This window comes from Oncorhynchus mykiss, chromosome 4 (assembly GCF_057628025.1).
Source record: "Oncorhynchus mykiss isolate SJ-2025 chromosome 4, ASM5762802v1, whole genome shotgun sequence".
Lineage (NCBI taxonomy): Eukaryota > Metazoa > Chordata > Actinopteri > Salmoniformes > Salmonidae > Oncorhynchus > Oncorhynchus mykiss.
The window spans coordinates 55,262,564-55,280,796 of record NC_143025.1 but is presented as its reverse complement, the minus strand read 5'-3'; the positions used below and the strand labels follow the sequence as shown (position 1 = coordinate 55,280,796).

At 40.0% G+C, this 18,233-nt stretch overlaps 1 protein-coding gene across 2 annotated transcripts in view; it reads right to left on the bottom strand.

The window, feature by feature from the left end:
• Positions 1–4,921: 4,921 nt before the first annotated feature.
• LOC110521990 (C-1-tetrahydrofolate synthase, cytoplasmic) overlaps positions 4,922–18,233 on the bottom strand; it is a 51,149-nt gene continuing 37,837 nt past the window's right edge. The window contains exons 25-29 of one of the 2 annotated variants that reach the window (XM_036975521.2): positions 17,699–17,876; positions 13,747–13,854; positions 10,377–10,529; positions 6,250–6,338; positions 4,922–5,748 (exon numbers count right to left, since the gene is read on the bottom strand). In XM_036975521.2, coding sequence (XP_036831416.2) covers positions 6,267–6,338; positions 10,377–10,529; positions 13,747–13,854; positions 17,699–17,876 — 511 coding nt within the window. In that variant the 3' untranslated portion in view covers positions 4,922–5,748; positions 6,250–6,266. The remainder of the gene's footprint in view (positions 5,749–6,249; positions 6,339–10,376; positions 10,530–13,746; positions 13,855–17,698; positions 17,877–18,233) is intronic. The other variant, XM_021600024.3, reaches the window with a different exon arrangement.

The following is an 18,233-nucleotide window of genomic DNA, read 5'->3' as shown; positions in this document are numbered from 1 at the left end:
CCACCTCGTCACCCCTTTTCCCACCTGTTCCCTTTTTCCCTCTGATTAGTCCCCTATATCTCTCTCTGTTTTTGTTCCTGTCTTTGTCGGATTCTTGTTTGTTGTGTTTCATGCCTGAACCAGACTGTCGTCATGTTTGCTGTAACCTTGTCTTGTCCTGTCGGAATCTGCCGGTCCGTCTGAGCCTACCTATGTTTGGTAATTAAAGAAGCTCTGTTTAAGTTAATTCGCTTTTGGGTCCTCATTCACGCACCGTAACAGCTATTTCTGACTTTTTTAAATTCCTTTACCTGGATGCAAAATGTTTGTTTGATTTGTAAGCGGGGCGCTGTCCTCAGATAATCGTTTGGTATCCTTTCGCTGTAAAGCCTTTTTGAAATCTGATACAGCGGCTGGAATAACAGGAAGTTAATCTTTAAGCGATGTATAAGACATATTTTTATGAACGTTAAATTGGACTATTTCTGTATTTTGAATTTGGCGCTCTGCAATTTCACCGGTTGTTGGCCAGGTGGGACACTAGCACTGCCCATAAGAAGTTAAAGCGGTCCTATGGACAGATACTCCAATCTTCGATGTGGAGCATTGCAGCACTTTGTTGCCTCTCTGATTAATGCCCACCTTGCCTGGTGCGTGAGTTTTGGTGGGAGGCCCTCTCTTGGCAGGTTTGTTGTGGTGCCACTTCTCCACTACTTTGTCTCTGACCTGTTTGGAGAGCTCCCTGATCTTCATGGTGCCGCTTGCTTGGTGGTGCCCCTTGCTTAGTGGTGTTGCAGACTCTGGGGCCTTTCAGAACAGGTGTATATATTCTGAGATCATGTGACACTTAGATTGCACACAGGTGGACTTTATTTAACTAATTATGTTACTTCTGAAGGTAATTGGTTGCACCAGATCTTATTTAGGTGCTTAATAGCAAAGGGGGTGAATACATATGCAAACACCACTTGTCCGTTTTTTATTTTATATAATGTTTTGATTATTTTTTTGCCATTTCACTTAACTAATTTGGACTATTTTGTGTATTTCCATTACATGAAATCCAAATAAAAATCTATTTAATTTACAGGTTGTAATGCAAAAAATAAAGTGGAGACAAATTTGACCCCAATAACTACCAATAACGTCAACAGCAACCTTGGGAAAATCCTCGGCATTATCATTAACAGCACACTCGTACATTTCCTCAGTGAAAACAATGTACGGATCAAATGTCAAATTGGCTTTTTAGCAAATTACCGTACGACAGACCACATATTCATGCTTTGTTGATATCAACAAAGTTTATGACTCAATTTGGCATGAGGGTCTGCTATACAAATTGATGGAAAGTGGTGTTTGGAGAAAAACATACAACATTATAAAATCCATGTACACAAACAACATGTGTGCGATTAAAATTGGCAAAAACACACATTTCTTTCCACAGTGCCGTGGGGTGAGACAGGGATGCAGCTTAAGCCCCACCCTCTTCAACATATATATCAACGAATTGGCGAGGGCACTAGAACAGTCTGCAGCACCCGGCCTCACCCTACTAGAATCTGAAGTCAAATGTCTACTGTTTGGTGATGATCTGGTGCTTCTGTCCCCAACCAAGGAGGGCCAACAGCAGCACCTGGATATTCTGCACAGATTCTGTCAGACATGGGCCCTGACAGTAAATCTCAGTAAGATAAAATAACGGTGTCCCAAAAAAGGTCCAGATGCCAGGACCACAAATACAAATTAAATCTAGAACTGTTGGCATAGAGCACACAAAAAACTATACATACCTCAGCCTAAACATTAGCGCCACAGGTATCTTCCAAAGGTGTGATCTACCTGAGAGACAAGAAGGGCCTTCCATGCCATCAAAAGGAACATCAAATTCGACATACCAATTAGGATCTGGCTAAAAATACTTGAATCAGTTATAGAACCCATTGCCCTTTATGGTTGAGAGGACTGGGGTCCACTCACCAACCAAGAATTCACAAACTGGGAAAAACATTAAATACAAACTCTACATGCAGAATTGTGCAAAAAACATCCTCTGTGTACAACGTAAAACACAGAATAATACACGGTGAGCAGAATTAGGCCGATACCCGCCAATGATCAAAATCCAGAAGAGAGCCGTTAACTTAGGGCTAGGCCCCTTTTTTCTCAATTTCCACCTGAATGATGAGCCCAAAGTAAACTGCCTGTAACTCAGGCCCTGAAGCCAGGATATGCATATAATTGATACCATTGGAAAGAAAACACATTATTTTAACATTTCAATGTAGGAGAATATAACACAATTGATATGGTAGGAGAAAATCCAAAGAAAAAAAAAGATTTTTTGTTGTTGAGAGAGACCATCCTCTTAGAAATGCAAGGGAAAGGTCATATTGTAAATTAGCTTCCTTTATGCAATTCCTATGGCTTCCATATGGTGTTAGCAGTCTATTTTCAAGGTTTCAGGCTTGAAACTTCAAAGACGAATAAGACATAACAGTTTTAGTAGAAGGACACAGTCTTGGAAATCCGTGTTTGCACGCGCCATGAAGAAAATACGCAAAGTAAATTTCCTAACTTTTTTCCAAAATAAATATTATAGTTTTATTACATTTTAAGGTATCTGAGGAGTAAATAGAAATGTATTTTGACTTGTTGAAACAAAGTTTAGGGGTAGTTTTTCGGATTCCTTTCTCTGCAAGTTGAACGAGTGGATTACTCAAATCGATGGCGCCAACTAAACTGACTTTTTGGGATATAAAGAAGGATTTTATCTAACAAAACGACAGTACATGTTATAGCTGGGACCCTTTGGATGACAAATCAGAGGAAGATTTTCAAAAGTAATTCAATATTTAATCTTTATATGTAAATGTATGAAACCTGTGTCGGTGGAAAAATATTTTGATGTGGGGCACCATCCTCAAACAATGTTTTCGCTGTAATAGCTACTGTAAATTGAACAGTGCAGTTAGATTAAGAAGCATTTAAGCTTTCAGCCGATATAAGACACATATGTACCTAAATGTTAAAATCCATAATATTTATTAGAATTCATTTGAATTATGCGCCCTCCAGTCCCCGATCCTTAAGGAGTTTTACATTCTACAGCCACCTAAAAGGAAGCAATTCAAAACCCTTCAATAACAAAGCCATCACCTCCAGAGAGATTAACCTGGAGAAGAGACCCTTATTAAGCAAGCTGGTCCTGGGGTTCTGTCCACAAACACAAACAGACTCCTATGGTGGGAGAATCAGAATTAGTTCGGTAACGTAATAATTAAGATGTCTTATCTGCTTAAAACTTCTTACGGATCATTGGGATGCTAGCGTCCCACTTCTACAACATCCTGTGAAATTGTAGAGCGCCAAATTCAAATGACAGAAATCGTAATATTAAACATTTATGAAAATACAAGTGTCATACATCATTTAAAAACTTCTAGTTAATCCAGCCACTTTGTCAGATTTCAAAAAGGCTTTACGGTGAAAGCACACCATGTGATTATCTGAGGACAGCGCCCCTGCACACAAATCTGAGTAACAGGTAGTTTAAATTGGGCACTTCATTCATCCAAAATTCAAAATACTGCTCCCTAGCACGAAGAAGTTAACATGCATATATGATTAAAACTGCTGAACTCTTGTTGTTTATTATATATAGATTATATAGATTATATCCCTTCACCTGGGGCCCAGAGAGGGGAGAAGTCAGGCTTGTCTTTCACATGTCCCTGGTGCTATGCAGAATATCAGAAAAAGAAGAGAACAGGAGGGAACATTGTCTTCAATGTTGTCAATGTTGTCTTCAATGTTGTGATTGTGTCTTTACCTATTTTAAACCATGTGACGAGATGGCGTGATTTATCGGAAACCATTTACTATTCTCCACAATGTCTGTGCGCCAGTCACTCCCTCTATTGGCCTTAAGGTCTGAGACAAGATGTGTGGGGTAGTGTTTGGAACCATTCTATGTCATCTCTGATGTTGCACCTATCCTTGGATAGTGATTGACCTAGAGGCTCACTCTCCTCAGTGAGCTTGTCTAGGCGCGTGGTTAAGGAGGGGATTTACTTGAGAAGGGGGTTTCTGGAGTTGACAAATTACTTATGCCATAGAATGTTTTGGGGGACAAATTTTGTACAATAAGGACAGTCTTCATAGCAGATGCTGGCTCGGTGATATTCCTTTCTCATTTATCAAGTCTCACCTTGTGACCCATTCCACAGGTCTGTTGTTTGTCATGTAGACTAAAGGGGTGTATCTTAGCTATGAAATATATTTGTATCCTTTGTCTCGGGGCTCTCAACAAGGTTGTTTTGTCGACCAGCCATACAGAGCTCTCACTAATAAAGATTCAGTTTAAATATAACTCTGATTTGTGTGATAAGTTTTTCTCTCCTCATTTGATAATACAGAAATTAACCCCCACACCCCAAAGAGCCCCAGAACAGCAACACAATTAGACCCATCCAAATCATGAGAAAACAAAAAGATAATTATTTGACACATTGGAAAGAATTAACAAAAAAACAGAGCAAACTAGAATACTTTTTGGCCCTAGACAGAGAGCACGCTGTGGCAAAATACCTGACCATTGTGACTGACCCAAACGGAAAGCTTTGACTATGTATAGATTCAGTTAGCATAGCCTTGCTATTGAGAAAGGCAGCTGTAGGCAGACCTGGCTCTCAAGAGAAGACAGGCTGTGTGCCCACAAAATAAGGTGGCTACTGAGCTGCACTTCCTAACATCCTGCCAAATGTATGACCAAATTAGAGACACATATTTCCCTCAGATTACACAGATCCACAAAGAATTAGAAAACAAATCCAATTTTGATAATCTATTGGGTGAAATATCACAGTGTGCCATCACAGCAGCAAGATCTGTGACCTGTTGCCACAAGAAAAGGTCAACCAGTGAAGAACAAACACCATTGTAAATACAACCTATTTAAATGTTTATTTACTTTCCCTTTTGTACTTTGACTATTTGCACATCATTACAACACATGATATGACATTTGACATGTCTTTATTCTTTTGGAACTTCTGTGAGTGTAATGTTTACTATTCATTTGTGTTAAATTCACTTTTGTTTATTATCTACTTCACTTGCTTCGGCAATGTTAACATATGGTTCCCATGCCAATAAAGCCCTTAAGTTGAATTGGATTAAGGGAAAGAGAAACGTCCAATGAACATGGTCCATTAGGGAGTGGACAGCAGGAGAACAGGTGTGAGATGGAGCATATTGCCTTGAACATTGGTTTGGTTCTATTGTAGTTCTCAATGGTTTGATCACTGGGTTTCCTGTTGCACTGTGGTTGACTGTTGCTGACAGTTGGAGGGGACAGAGGTCTTCACTCCTCTTGAGATTAATGATGTCCAACTCTTTTAGAAAAGCACAACGAAAGAAAAGGATTAAGGAGGGTGGGAGAATGACGGATGGCAAAGAGGAGATGGAGGAGAGAGAGAAAAGAGAGGCTAAAGAGACAGGCAAGAGAGGAAGGGATGGGAGAGAAACGCAGGGGAGGGAGAGAAGTGAAGTGGAAAAAAGGAATGGGGGTACACTCTTAGAAAAAAAGGTACTTTCTAGAACCTAAAAGGGTTATTTGGCTGTCACCATAGGATAACCCTTGGAATCATTATTTTTAGTTGCGGGTTAAACCCCTTTCGGTTCATGGATCCCGAAGGTTGTACATAGAACAAAACATGGTTATCCTATGGGGATAGCAAGATAATCCTTTTGGAACCCTTTTTCCTAAGTGTAGAGTGGGGAAGAGAGACAGAGGGTAGAGAGAGAAAAATAGTGTGGGTGAGAGAAAGAGTGGAAGAGGGAGAGAGAGAGAGAATGAGTTACACACTGACAAACAGGTGCAGCAGGGAACCAACACAGTCATTTTCAAAGCCTTACACAGACCTTGTCTACAGCCCAAATGTCACCATATTCCCTGTTTAGTGCACTACTTTTGACCATAGGGCCCTGGTCAAACGTAGTGTACTAAATAAGGAATTGGGTGCCATTTGGGATATAAGCATATTTTACCATTGGCTTTCAAACTGAATTGGATTCCAGACGAGAAACATTACTATTCAAATGAGAAACGAGATCAAATTACTCACAAGAGCAGAGGCACAACACAACCTCTTTCATGATTGTAAGTGAATTCATGTTTTTGATTCCATTTAATTATAAATCGATTATGTCAAACAAAGTAAAGGTGGTGATTTAGTCATTCAGCCCGTTGCACTGTGAACTCACCCGAGAGGAGGCAGGGACTATTTGCTCTCAGTGCTGAAGTCGTTGTCATGGAAACAGGAGAAGGCTGGAGATTGGGGTGCTACACTCGACTAGTATAGGGCAGATAGAGGAAGATAAGAAATGTGTAAGAACAATAATACAGTATCTGGAGAGCAGCAGGTTGCAATATGCTACCTTTTTTGTTACTACACTCAATAACAAAAAAAGGTGCTAGTTATTACCAAAAAATGGTACTTCATTTTTTCCCTGCAGGGAAAATTCTGCCATTTTGAGTTCCATTTAGAACCATCATAAACAACCCTCTGGTTCCAGGTAGAACCAATGGCAGGTTCTACAGTTATACCCATAGGATACTTCAGATGTGCTAATGGCACACACTGTTAGGTACTCACATGGTACTTACTGGTCAGTACCTTTAAGGGTAGTGACCAGTACTGACCAGCCCCCCAAAATTATTTTTTACATTTTTTAAACCTTGTACATGTGGGCTACATAGATGAGGTAGTCATATTGCACACAGAGTCCATGCAACTTATTATGTGACTTTTAAGCACATTTTTACTCCTGAACTTATTTAGACTTGCCATAACAAAGGGGTTGAATACTTATTGACTCAAGACATTTCAGCTTTTCATTTTGTTTTAATTTGTAGAAATGTCAAAAAACATAATTCTACTTTGACAAATCTAATTGTATTCTATTTTAAATTCAGGCCGTAACAACAGAATGTGGAAAAAGTCAAGGGGCATGAATACTTTCTGAAGGCACTGTATGTAAAAACACAAAATCACAAAAATCACCTAAATCTAAGTGTTAAATACATGTTATTCATGGGGTGCCTTTGATACAACTATGAAACAGAAAGCATGTGTTGTCACAGCGTAACAGATTTTATTATTACGACAAAATAAAACAAAATACCCCAACCACCGCAGTCAGTAAGACGCATGGTCAAATGATGAAAACATCAGTAGCCTAAACATCATTATAAGTGCCAAGTGTGCTTGATAAATAGTGAAAATCAGCACAAAAACAATAATGGCATTATAATGAATACATATAGTTAATTGTCAGCCCGCAGTGGCATCAGTTGGAGGTTGTCCATATCACATAAATAATGAATGATGGTGAGTGCGTTGCTGAAGTTGTTTTTTGCTTGAGATGTAGGGTCTGCTCGCTCAGTTAATCGGCCCATAGCATTGTCACCGGCTTGTTCTACCCTGTTTCATTTGGTGGTGGTGTAGACACCTGTCACGCTTACTCCCTCTCCCCCTCTCCAGCGCAAGATGTTGCCAGGCTACTAACCAACGGCCCTGGCAACCATGACCACACACACCTGCATCCCATCATTACGCACACCTGGAATTCATCATCACCTTGATTACCTTCCCCTTTTTTAGCCCTCAGTAGCCTCAGTCATCAGGTAGTATTGGTTTGTTTTGATTCACGGTCTCATGTTTCCCGGCATATACATACGTGACAGCACCTGTTTAGTGCGCACCATCCTGGCTTTTTTGCTATTAGGCCTCAGAGATGTATGTTCAGGCTGAGGGTCAGAATCAGAAGAACAATCAGAGATGTCATGATTCATTTCTTCCCCTCCATCTGAGTTGTTTTCGTTCAATTTTGTATCAATGCTAATGCAGCATGTGCATCCATTCGCCTTGGTATTCTTGCCATTATAAATTACGCACGGTTTCACTGTGTACTCCAAGTAGGCTAGAGTAGACTGACAAGTCTGCTTGGATTCGGTGGCACTCCTTGGGATAGAGAAGTGACAGCAGTTTCCTTCAGTACACGTCCATATTCAGAACCCCGGTGCAACCTAGCAAATATCGTTAAAAATATCCTCTGAGTAATTTTGGGCAACAGCTGTTCAGACAGCTCACCCGCATAGATGAAACTCAATCTCAATTAATTTGTCTACTCAGTTGAATTGTGTGTGTGTGTGTGTGTGTGTGTGTGTGTGTGTGTGTGTGTGTGTGTGTGTGTGTGTGTGTGTGTGTGTGTGTGTGTGTGTGTGTGTGTGTGTGTGTGTGTGTGTGTGTGTGTGTGTGTGTGTGTGTGTGCGTGCATGCGTGCGCATGTACAGTTGAAGTCGGAAGTTTACATACACTTAGGTTGGAGTCATTAAAACTTGTTTTTCAACCACTCCACAAATTTCTTGCCAAAATTATAGTTTTGGCAAGTCGGTTAGGAGATCTACTTTCTGAATGACAAAAGTAATTTTTCCAAATTGTTTACAATTTTACTTAGAATTCACTGAAGGTACAATGTTCATCTGTACAAACAATAGTACTCAAGTATAAACACTATGGGACCACACAGCCATCAGACAGCTCAGGAAGGAGACGCGTTCTGTCTCCTAGAGATGAACGTACTTTGGTGTGAAAAGTGCAAATCAATCCCAGAACAACAGCAAAGAACCTTGTGAAAATTCTGGAGGAAATATGTACAAAAGTACCTATATCCACAGTAAAACGAGTCCTATATCCACATAACCTGAAAGGCTGATCCGCAAGGAAGAAGCCACTGATCCAAAACCACCATAAAACAGCCAGACTACGGTTTGCAACTGCACATGGGGACAAAGATCGTACTTTTTGGAGAAATATCCTCTGGTCTGATGAAAGAAAAATAGAACTGTTTGTCCATAATGACCATCATTATGTTTGGAGGAAAAAGGGGGAGGATTGCAAGCCGAAGAACACCATCCCAACCGTGAAGCACGGGGGTGGCAGCATCATGTTGTGGGGGTGCTTTGCTGCAGGAGGGACTGGTGCACTTCACAAAATAGATGGCTTCATGAGGGAGGAAATTATGTGGATATATTGAAGCAACATCTCAAGACAACAGTCAGGAAGTCTCAAATGGGTATTCCAAATGAACAAAACGGCATAAGGACAACAAAGTCAAGGTATTGGAGTGGCCATCACAAAGCCCTGACCTGAATCCTATAGAAGATTTGTGGGCAGAACTGAAAAAGCGTGTGCGAGCAAGGAGGCCTACAAACCTGACTCAGTTACACCAGCTCTGTCAGGAGGAATGGACCAAAATTCACCCAACTTATTGTGGAGAGCTTGTGGAAGGCCACACAAAACATTTGACCCTAGTTAAATAATTTTAAAGGCAATGCTACCAAATACGAATTGAGTGTATATAATCTTCTGACCCACTGGGAATTCGATGAAAGAAATAAAAGCTGAAATAATTCTCTCTACTGTTATTCTGACATTTCACATTCTTAAAATAAAGTGGTAATCCTAACTGACCTAAGACAGAATTTTTACAAGACTTTTTAAAATGAAAATTTCAGGAATTGCGAAAAACTGAGTTTAAATGTATTTGGCTAAGGTGTTTGTAATCTTCCGACTTCAACTGTGCGTGAGCGTTTATGTTGAAGGAGGGGTTTTCTGAGTCCTTGTGAAATACTTGAATATGTCTTCTGATTTTATTGACATGTGACTTCATCCAAAGAAAAGTGACTGTCTAGTGACCTGTGCTTCATTGGGTTTCTGTTTTGTATTTGTCTCTTGAGGGCTTTTTGCACTAAACCAAGGCAAGCCAAACCATGCATTACTGAGCTGGCCTGGTTACCCATCCAACATAGTTGCTAAAAAAGCACAATGTCAGCATGGTAGTGTGAAAATGTTATTAGATTCTTTCTTGCCTTTCAAATTGTGCTTGTAGCAAAATGTGCACATTTTGTGAAGAGGAGACAAAACAATCCTCAAAACAATCGCCTGAGCATGCAACTGATCTTGGAGAAGAGGCTTTTGGTCAAAATAAGAGATATGTTACGTGGCAGGTGTCATCTATCTGTTAGTCAGAGATGGAATATGAGAGACGTGTGTGGTCTTAGTGAAAATCTCTGTGTGAATCTTATTTTTAGCTGAATGCTCATCGTTATTACAGGGGAGTTTCAAAAGTGTCTGCAGTGTCTGAATCTCTCTTGCAATGATTCTAAAAAGCTCAAGTCGTCACTCGTTTCAGCATTTCAGCTAACTGGCATTCCTCACTATACTCATGTGTCACATGCCCATGTATTCCATGTCATGTTCCAGGTCCGCATTCATATGAGTAACACTGAGTAACTCATATGAATGAGTGACAGCCCCAGTACTCACCGTGCCAACCAAGGGGTAGAGAAAACCAGCACCCAAATTGGCATGGATGTCCCTGATGGGCAAGGTAAAGCCGGTGGGCACCCCTTTCCTCTCTGGGTCGTGGGACAGGGACAGGTGGGTCTTTGCCATGCATATGGGCAGGTTGCCCAAGCCCTGGGGGAGAGATGGAGAGACGATGTGGTTAAGTTTCATTCACCCTGGTATGAGTTTATATGCATCACATTGAGAAGCTTTCATTGGCGTACAATAGCCAGTCCAGTGAAGTGTTAGCTAGGAATTCACCATTTGTTGTAGATGGCATTCATACAGAATCACAGCCTTTTTTGTAGGGCAGTATATTTTTTGTTTATTTTACAGTACCAGTCAAAAGTTTGGACACACCAACAAATTTTTCTTTATTTTTACTCTTTTCTTCATTGTAGAATAACTACGAAATAACACATATGGAAACATGTAGTAAAACAAAAAGTGTTAAACAAATAGTAGCCACCCTTTGCCATGATGTCAGCTTTGCACACTCTTGGCATTCTCTCAACCAGCTTCATGAGGTAATCACCTGGAAAGCATTTCAATGAACAAGTGTACGTTAAAAGTTAATTTGTGGAATTCCTTTCCTTCTTAAATGCAATTGAGCAGATCAGTTGGGTTAGGGGTGGTATACAGAAGATAGCCCCATTTTGTAAAAGACCAAGATCAAGTGTCTTCAAGTGCAGTCACAAGAACCATCAAACGCTGTGATGAAACTGGCTCTCATGACGACCGCCACAGGAAAGGAAGACCCAGAGTTAACTCTGCTGCAGAGCATAAGTTCATTAGAGTTAACTACACCTCAGAATGCAGCCCAAATACACAGTGGCAAGAAAAAGTATGTAAACCCTTTGGAATCACCTGGATTTCTAAGTCACAACAATAGACAAATTCAGTGTGCTTAAAATAAAACACAATTGATTGTATTTTTCCTGTCTATATTGAACACATAATTTAAACATTCACACTGTAGGTTGGAAAAAGCATGTGCACCCCTAGGCTAATGACTTCTCCAAAAGCTAATATGAGTCAGGAGTCAACTAACCTGGAGTCGAATCAGTGAGACGAGATTGGAGATATTGGTTAGAGCTGCTCTGCCCCCAAAAAAACACAACATTTGAGCTTGCTATTCACAAGAAGCATTTCCTGATGTGAACCATGCCTCAAACAAAAAGATATCTCAGAAGACCTAAGATTAAGAATTGTTGCCTTGCATAAAGCTGGAAAGGGCTACAAAAGTATCTCTAAAAGAAAGTCTGCGGTAAGACAGCATCTCTGTTTGTTGACAAGTCTACAATACATAAAACACTAAACAAGAATGTGTTCATGGGTGGACACCACGAAAGAAGCCACTGCTGTCCAAAAAAACATTGCTGCTTGTCTGAAGTTCGCAAAAGAGCGCCTGGATGTTCCACAGCGCTTCTGGCAAAATATTCTGTGGACAGAATAAACTAAAGTTGAGTTGTTTCAAGGAACACACAGCACTGTGTGTGGAGAGAAAAAGGCACAGCACACCAACATCAAAACCTCATCACAATTGTAAAGTATGTTGGAGGGAGAATCATGGTTTGGGGCTGCTTTGCTTCCTCAGGGCCGGGACAGCTTGCTATCAACGGAAAAATGTATTCCCAAGTTTATCAAGACATTTTGCAGGAGAATGTCAGGCTATCTGTCCGCCAATTGAAGCTCAACAGAAGTTGGGTGATGCAATAGGACAATGACCCAAAACACAGAAGTAAATCAACAACAAAATAGCTTCAACAGAAGAAAATAGTCCTTCTGGAGTGGCCCAGTCAGTCCTGACCTCAACCCGATTGAGATTCTGTGGCATGACCTCAAGAGAGCGGTTCACACCAGACATCCCAAGAATATTGCTGAACTGAAACAGTTTTGTAAAGAGGAATGACCCGAGATTCCTCCTGACTGTTGTGCAGGTCTGATCCGCAACTACAGAACACGTTTGGTTGAGGTTATTGTTGCCAAAGAAGGGTCAACCTATTATTAAATCCAAGGGTTCACATACTTTTTCCAATCTGCACTGTGAATGTTTACACGGTGTGTTCAATAAAGACATGAACAATTATAATTGCTGTTTGTTATTAGTTCAAGCAGACTGTGTGCATCTATTATTTTGACTTAAATGAAGTTCAGATCAAATTTTATGACCAATTTATGAAGAAATATAGGTAAGTCTAAAGGGTTCACATACTTTTTTTTCCCAGTGTAAATTATTCACAGAGTTCAAGTAACAGACAGCTCAACATAAACTGTTCAGAGAAGACTGCGTGAATCAGGCCTTCCCATGGTCGAATTTCCGCAAAGAAACAACTACTAAAGGACACCAATAAGAAGAAGACACTTGCTTGGGCCAAGAAACACTAGCAACATTAGACCGATGGAAATCTGTCCTTTGAGACCAAATTTGAGATTTTTGGTTCCAACTGCCGTGTCCTTGTGAGACACAGAGTAAGTGAACGAATGATCTCCGCATGTGTGGTTCCCACCGTGAAGCATGGAGGAGGTGGTGTGATGGCGTGGGGGTACTACACATTTAATCAGCATGGCTACCACAGCATTCTGCAGCAATTCCCCAAAACACACCTCCAGGCTTTGTAAGGGCCATTTGAAAAGGAAAGTCATGGTGCTGCATCAAATGACCTGGCCTCCATGATCACCCAACCTCAACCCAATTAAGATTGTTTGGGATGAGTAGGACAGGAGAGGGAGTAGGCAACGAGTGCTCAGCATATGTGGGAACTTCTTCATGACTGTTGGAAAATCATTCCTCATGAAGCTGGTTGAGAGAATGCCAAGAGTGTGCAAAGCTGTCTTCAAGGCAAAGGGTGGCTATTTGAGGAATCTAAAATCAAAAATATATTTAGATTTGTTTAACACTGTTTTGGTTAATACATGATTCCATGTGTTATTTCATAGTTTGATGTCTTCACTATTATTCTACAATTTAAAAAAATGGTAAAAATAAAGAAAAACCCTTGAATGAATAGGTGTGTCCAAACTTTTGACTGGTACTGTTGTTATTTTTAGGAAGGAATAAAGCACAAATGGAAGTAAAGGTTATGATGAAAATAGTTGGTGAAAAGAATTCTGGATTTTGAGTTTAATTTTCAGATTTTTTGGAATGAGTGTTTGTCTGGTTCAAGATATTGACGAAGTTTCCCCTTTCCACGGATCTAGGATAAGATTTCCTCAGACCAAGACCCTTAACCAATTGGGGTTTGCCTTAAAATATCTGACCCTGGACCAGCGGTTAGAGGCAAATTCTTCCAACTCTGTTGAGCTGTCTAACATAAAGGATGTCCTGTTGCATTGTGTGTCGACTCACTTGTTTTGAGAACAGCGCCACCTTCTGTTGGGCCTGAGGAAGGAGCTCCACATCATCCGCTCCATACATTGACTTTGCTATTACTCTGATTTTGTCGTCAATGGGCATCTGAAAAATATGCAGATTTTCTCAGTGAGTGTTGTCAACACATAGCTTGTAGCATGACGACACCAACAAGACACTGACTTTATTTGCAATGGGGTAACCAGCAGTACTGAACAATTAACACCTGAAGTAGAAAGCTTGTGACACATTCATTTTACAGTTTAAATTTAGTCAGTTCGAATACGTTTTTATCCAGAAAGACAGTTGTAGTTAATGCCAATGCTATGTTATTTTCAACAGGGTCATTGTGTTCATCAGGGCATGCAACAAAAACAGTTTTAAAACATGTTGGAATACAATGGCAAGAAAAAGTATATGAACCCTTTGGAATTACCTGAATTTGTACATAAATTGGTCATAAAATGTTATCTGATCTTCATCTAAGTTTGAGTTCATTTTATTTTTACAGGGACAGTACACATTAATCAACGTTTCAGTAAAAGTGCCGGTTTTAGCAAGCCGGCTAATTTTCAACCGCAGGTCCCTGGGCAGGTTATGAGTCACGACAATAGACAAACACAATCTGCTTAAACTAATAACAGAAAAACAAACGTTTTCATGTCTTATTGAACACACCGTGTAAACATTCACAGTGCAGGGTGAAAATCCAAGAATGCGAACCCTTGGATTTACAGTTGGGATGAGGTTTTGATGTTGGTGTGCTGTGGAACCTCCAGGTGCCCTTTTGTGAATGTATCGTAGACTCATCAACAGAGATGTTAGCATGTTCCAGATATTTTTGTAAGTATTTAGCTGACACTCTAGGATTCTTCTTAACCTCATTGAGCATTCTGCACTGGGCTCTTGCAGTCATATTTGCAGGATGGCCACTCCTAGGGAGAGTAGCAACAGCGCTGAACTTTCTCCATTTATAGACAATTTGTCTTACCCTGTACTGATGAACATCAAGGCTTTTAGAAATAATTTTGTAACCCTTTCCAGCTTCATGCAGGTCAACAATTATTTATCTTATGTCTTCTGAGATCTCATTTGTTTGAGGCATGGTTCACACCAGGCAATGCTTCTTGTGAATAGCAAACTCACATTTTGTGAGTGTTTGTTATAGGGCAGGGCAGCTCTAACTCCTTCTAACTCCCTTATCTTACCTCATTTGCACTCACTGTACATAGACTTTTCTTTTGTTCTGCTGTATTATTGACTTTGTTTTGTTTATTCCATGTGTAACTGTGTTGTTGTATGTGTCGAATTGTTATGCTTTACCTTGGCCAGGTTGCAGTTGCAAATGAGAACTTGTTCTCAACTAGCCTACCTGGTTAAATAAAGGTGAAATATATAAAAAATAACCAGCATCTCCAATCATTGATTGTACTACAGGTTAGCTGACTCCAATTAGCTTTTGGGGTTGTAAGAACATGTTATATGAGATTGAATTTAAGAAATTTTGCCTAATAAAATTAGATACATTTTATGGTGTTTCTATTTCAAGAAAAATTAAACATTAAAACCTCAGGAAAATATGGCACTGTGCAACGTGACTGTCGGGAGACTAGCTCCTGAGTGGCGCAGTGGTCTAAGGCACTGCAGCTCAGTGCAAGAGGCATCATCACTACAGTCCCTGGTTCGGATCCAAGCTGTATCAAATCTGACCATGATTGGGAGTCCCATAGTGCCTTAGACCACTGTGCCACTCAGGAGCCATAACCAATATGACCAATATATATTGTCCTGCTAATAGCCCATCCTAGAAACGTTTGCAGAATTCACAACCTGTTACGCTTGTGAAAAACAGGGTTATTAATTACAATGCTTATTCCCCCTTCCACTTGTTAAAGGTTCCATTTCTTATTTTTTATTTTATTTTTATTTTTTATTGTACCTTTATTTATACAGGGTTTTCCTCATTGAGTTAACATCTCTTTTCCAAGAGAGACCTGGTCCAATAGCAACAGAGGGAACAACATTTCAGACAAAACAACTTAGATACGCTAATACACTAATACAACATTAAACAAAACTATAAACACACTTACAGTACAAAAAAACACATTTTACATTAAAAACATGAACATCTTGACTAACAACAATTTATAACGTTTTTTGGATCAATTAGTATATTTGAGTTTAACCACAATATTTGTTGTATTATTTGTTCTGTCTTTTCTGGGGGTTTAAACTGAAATTGCAACCAACTTTCTATGGCTTGTTTAAAAAATAAAATAATATTTTGGAGATGATTTCATTTTCAAATAACTGAAAGTGAGCGAGAAAAAGTCCATTCTTGAACATGGGGTGAGACATTTTTACTAATTTGTAAATAAAGTCAGTTTGTTATTTAGAATTATTTATTTCTGTTTTTAGAGGGAGAGAAACCAAAAACCTGTATACCAAAAAGCGTATTTTCCAGTAAGCATAATCAGTGCTCTACTGTAACTTCCCGTTGTGCTGGTCTGGAGCAGTGACGCACCGTACTAAACCAAAAATTACCTCCAAGTCTCGCAGCATGATCTTCAAACTTTTAGTTGAGCAACCACTGTAGATATATTTGACGTTGTATTATTTTCACTTTCACTTTCTCTTACTTAGCAAGCGAATGCAGCTAGCCAGTTTAGCCTACTCAAACACCCAGCTCAAACAGAGTGGGATGCTCTGTTAGCTAGCTGGCTATGGATATCCAGCACTGGAACTCTTCCAAGTCAAGGTAAACTTATGGTTTTATTAATTTATTGCCACCAGAGCCTGCCGCTGTAACTGCTAAACTACTTGGACTGTCATGTACACTGTACTTCATGATTGTAGCGGGTTTACAATTGTGTTATTTCTTGTAGCTATGTTGACTAGGACGTTGGCTAATATGGTGACAACAATGTAGACTGTGTGTGTAGCGATTAGCCGTTATGATATGAAAGTTTGGCTTGGAAAGGTTTATTCATCTGGTCACAAGACAGCTGATGTGTTGTGCACTGAAGTCCACAAGTGAAGGGCAAAGGTGAGAGGAGGAATAGTATGAGCAAAGTGATCATGCTGTTTGTTTGTGGCTGCTATGAAAGTGAACTGTGTTTTCGTGTGATTAGGGGTGTATTCATTCTGCCGATTATTTTCTTAAACGGAAGCAAATGGAATTAAACGGGGATATACAGTTTTGTATCAGAAATCTTGCTTGTTTGTAAGTGACCAAATACTTATTTTCCACCATAATTTGCAAATAAATTAATTGAAAATCAAATGTGATTTTCTGGATTTTTTTTCTCATTTTGTCTGTCATAGTTGAAGTGTACCTATGATGAAAATTGCAGGCCTCTCTCATCTTTTTAAGTGGGAGAACTTGCACAATTGGTGGCTGACTAAATACTTTTTTGCCCCACTGTACATAGCTGAATTTGTCCAATAGAAACTCTTTTGCAAGTGTTGGAATAATGATTACACCCTAGATCAGCTAGATGCAGGCAAGAGTGTGCCTCATAGGCTAGGTTGTAGAAACCTCATGATGAGTATAAGGAATATTCAAGTATAATGTGAAGCAGCCTAAACCTATCGATGTTACATTGAGCTGGGTGAATGGAAGATGAATGACAGTCATCCAATATGCTGTAATAGAAATGCTCATGAAAAAATATTAAAATATATACAATATTAACTGGCACCAACCGCCACTGCTTACCACCTTATTACTTTCACCAATCCAACCAACTCAGAACCACCATTACTTCTAGGAAGGACTGATGCATTTCTGAAGTTTTCCAACAGCGTCACATCTGTAATGGGGTAGTCCAGGGTGAATGTTCCCGATGGTACAGATGCAGGGCCTGGAAAATGCTAAAACTGACCCAAGATCAACATCTAGGGGCAACTTACCCCTACGCCATAGCTGATAGTGGGAGCTTTTTACCTCCAGGTCATACAGGAAGTTAATCTGGTGTGGTGTCTCAGCTGCCCTCTGTACCGCCTGACCCAACGCCACCGCTCCGGCACCCCCTTCAGCCCAGTGTGAGCATGGCACCGCCTCCAAGGCCCCCGCCAGTTTAGCCTGCTCACAGACTAGGCCCAACTCTGCATCAGTGTCGGTGCTGTTGTAATCAAAGGACAAATACACCAATGAGTCTGATGCAAGGCTGGGCAGTAAGAAATGTTTTGCCTGTGACAGCAGGAATGAAAGTGTGCAGCTTCTCTTGAGTTGTGGTAAATTCCATTTCAATTCCGCTGAGGACCATTGAACTCTGAACTGACTGAGTTGAAATGGAAATAATCAGATCCCAATCTTGTAAATGACCCCAATGGAAATGACCTCAGGGCTTCTCGATCAGACGAGGAAATACAGTTCTATTGAAAAGGTCTGTAAAGAGACACCAGCTCTTGAATATGGTAAAGTCAACTTTTTAATTGGACTGAAAATCCACACCAGACCAATACCCTGAGACCATTCA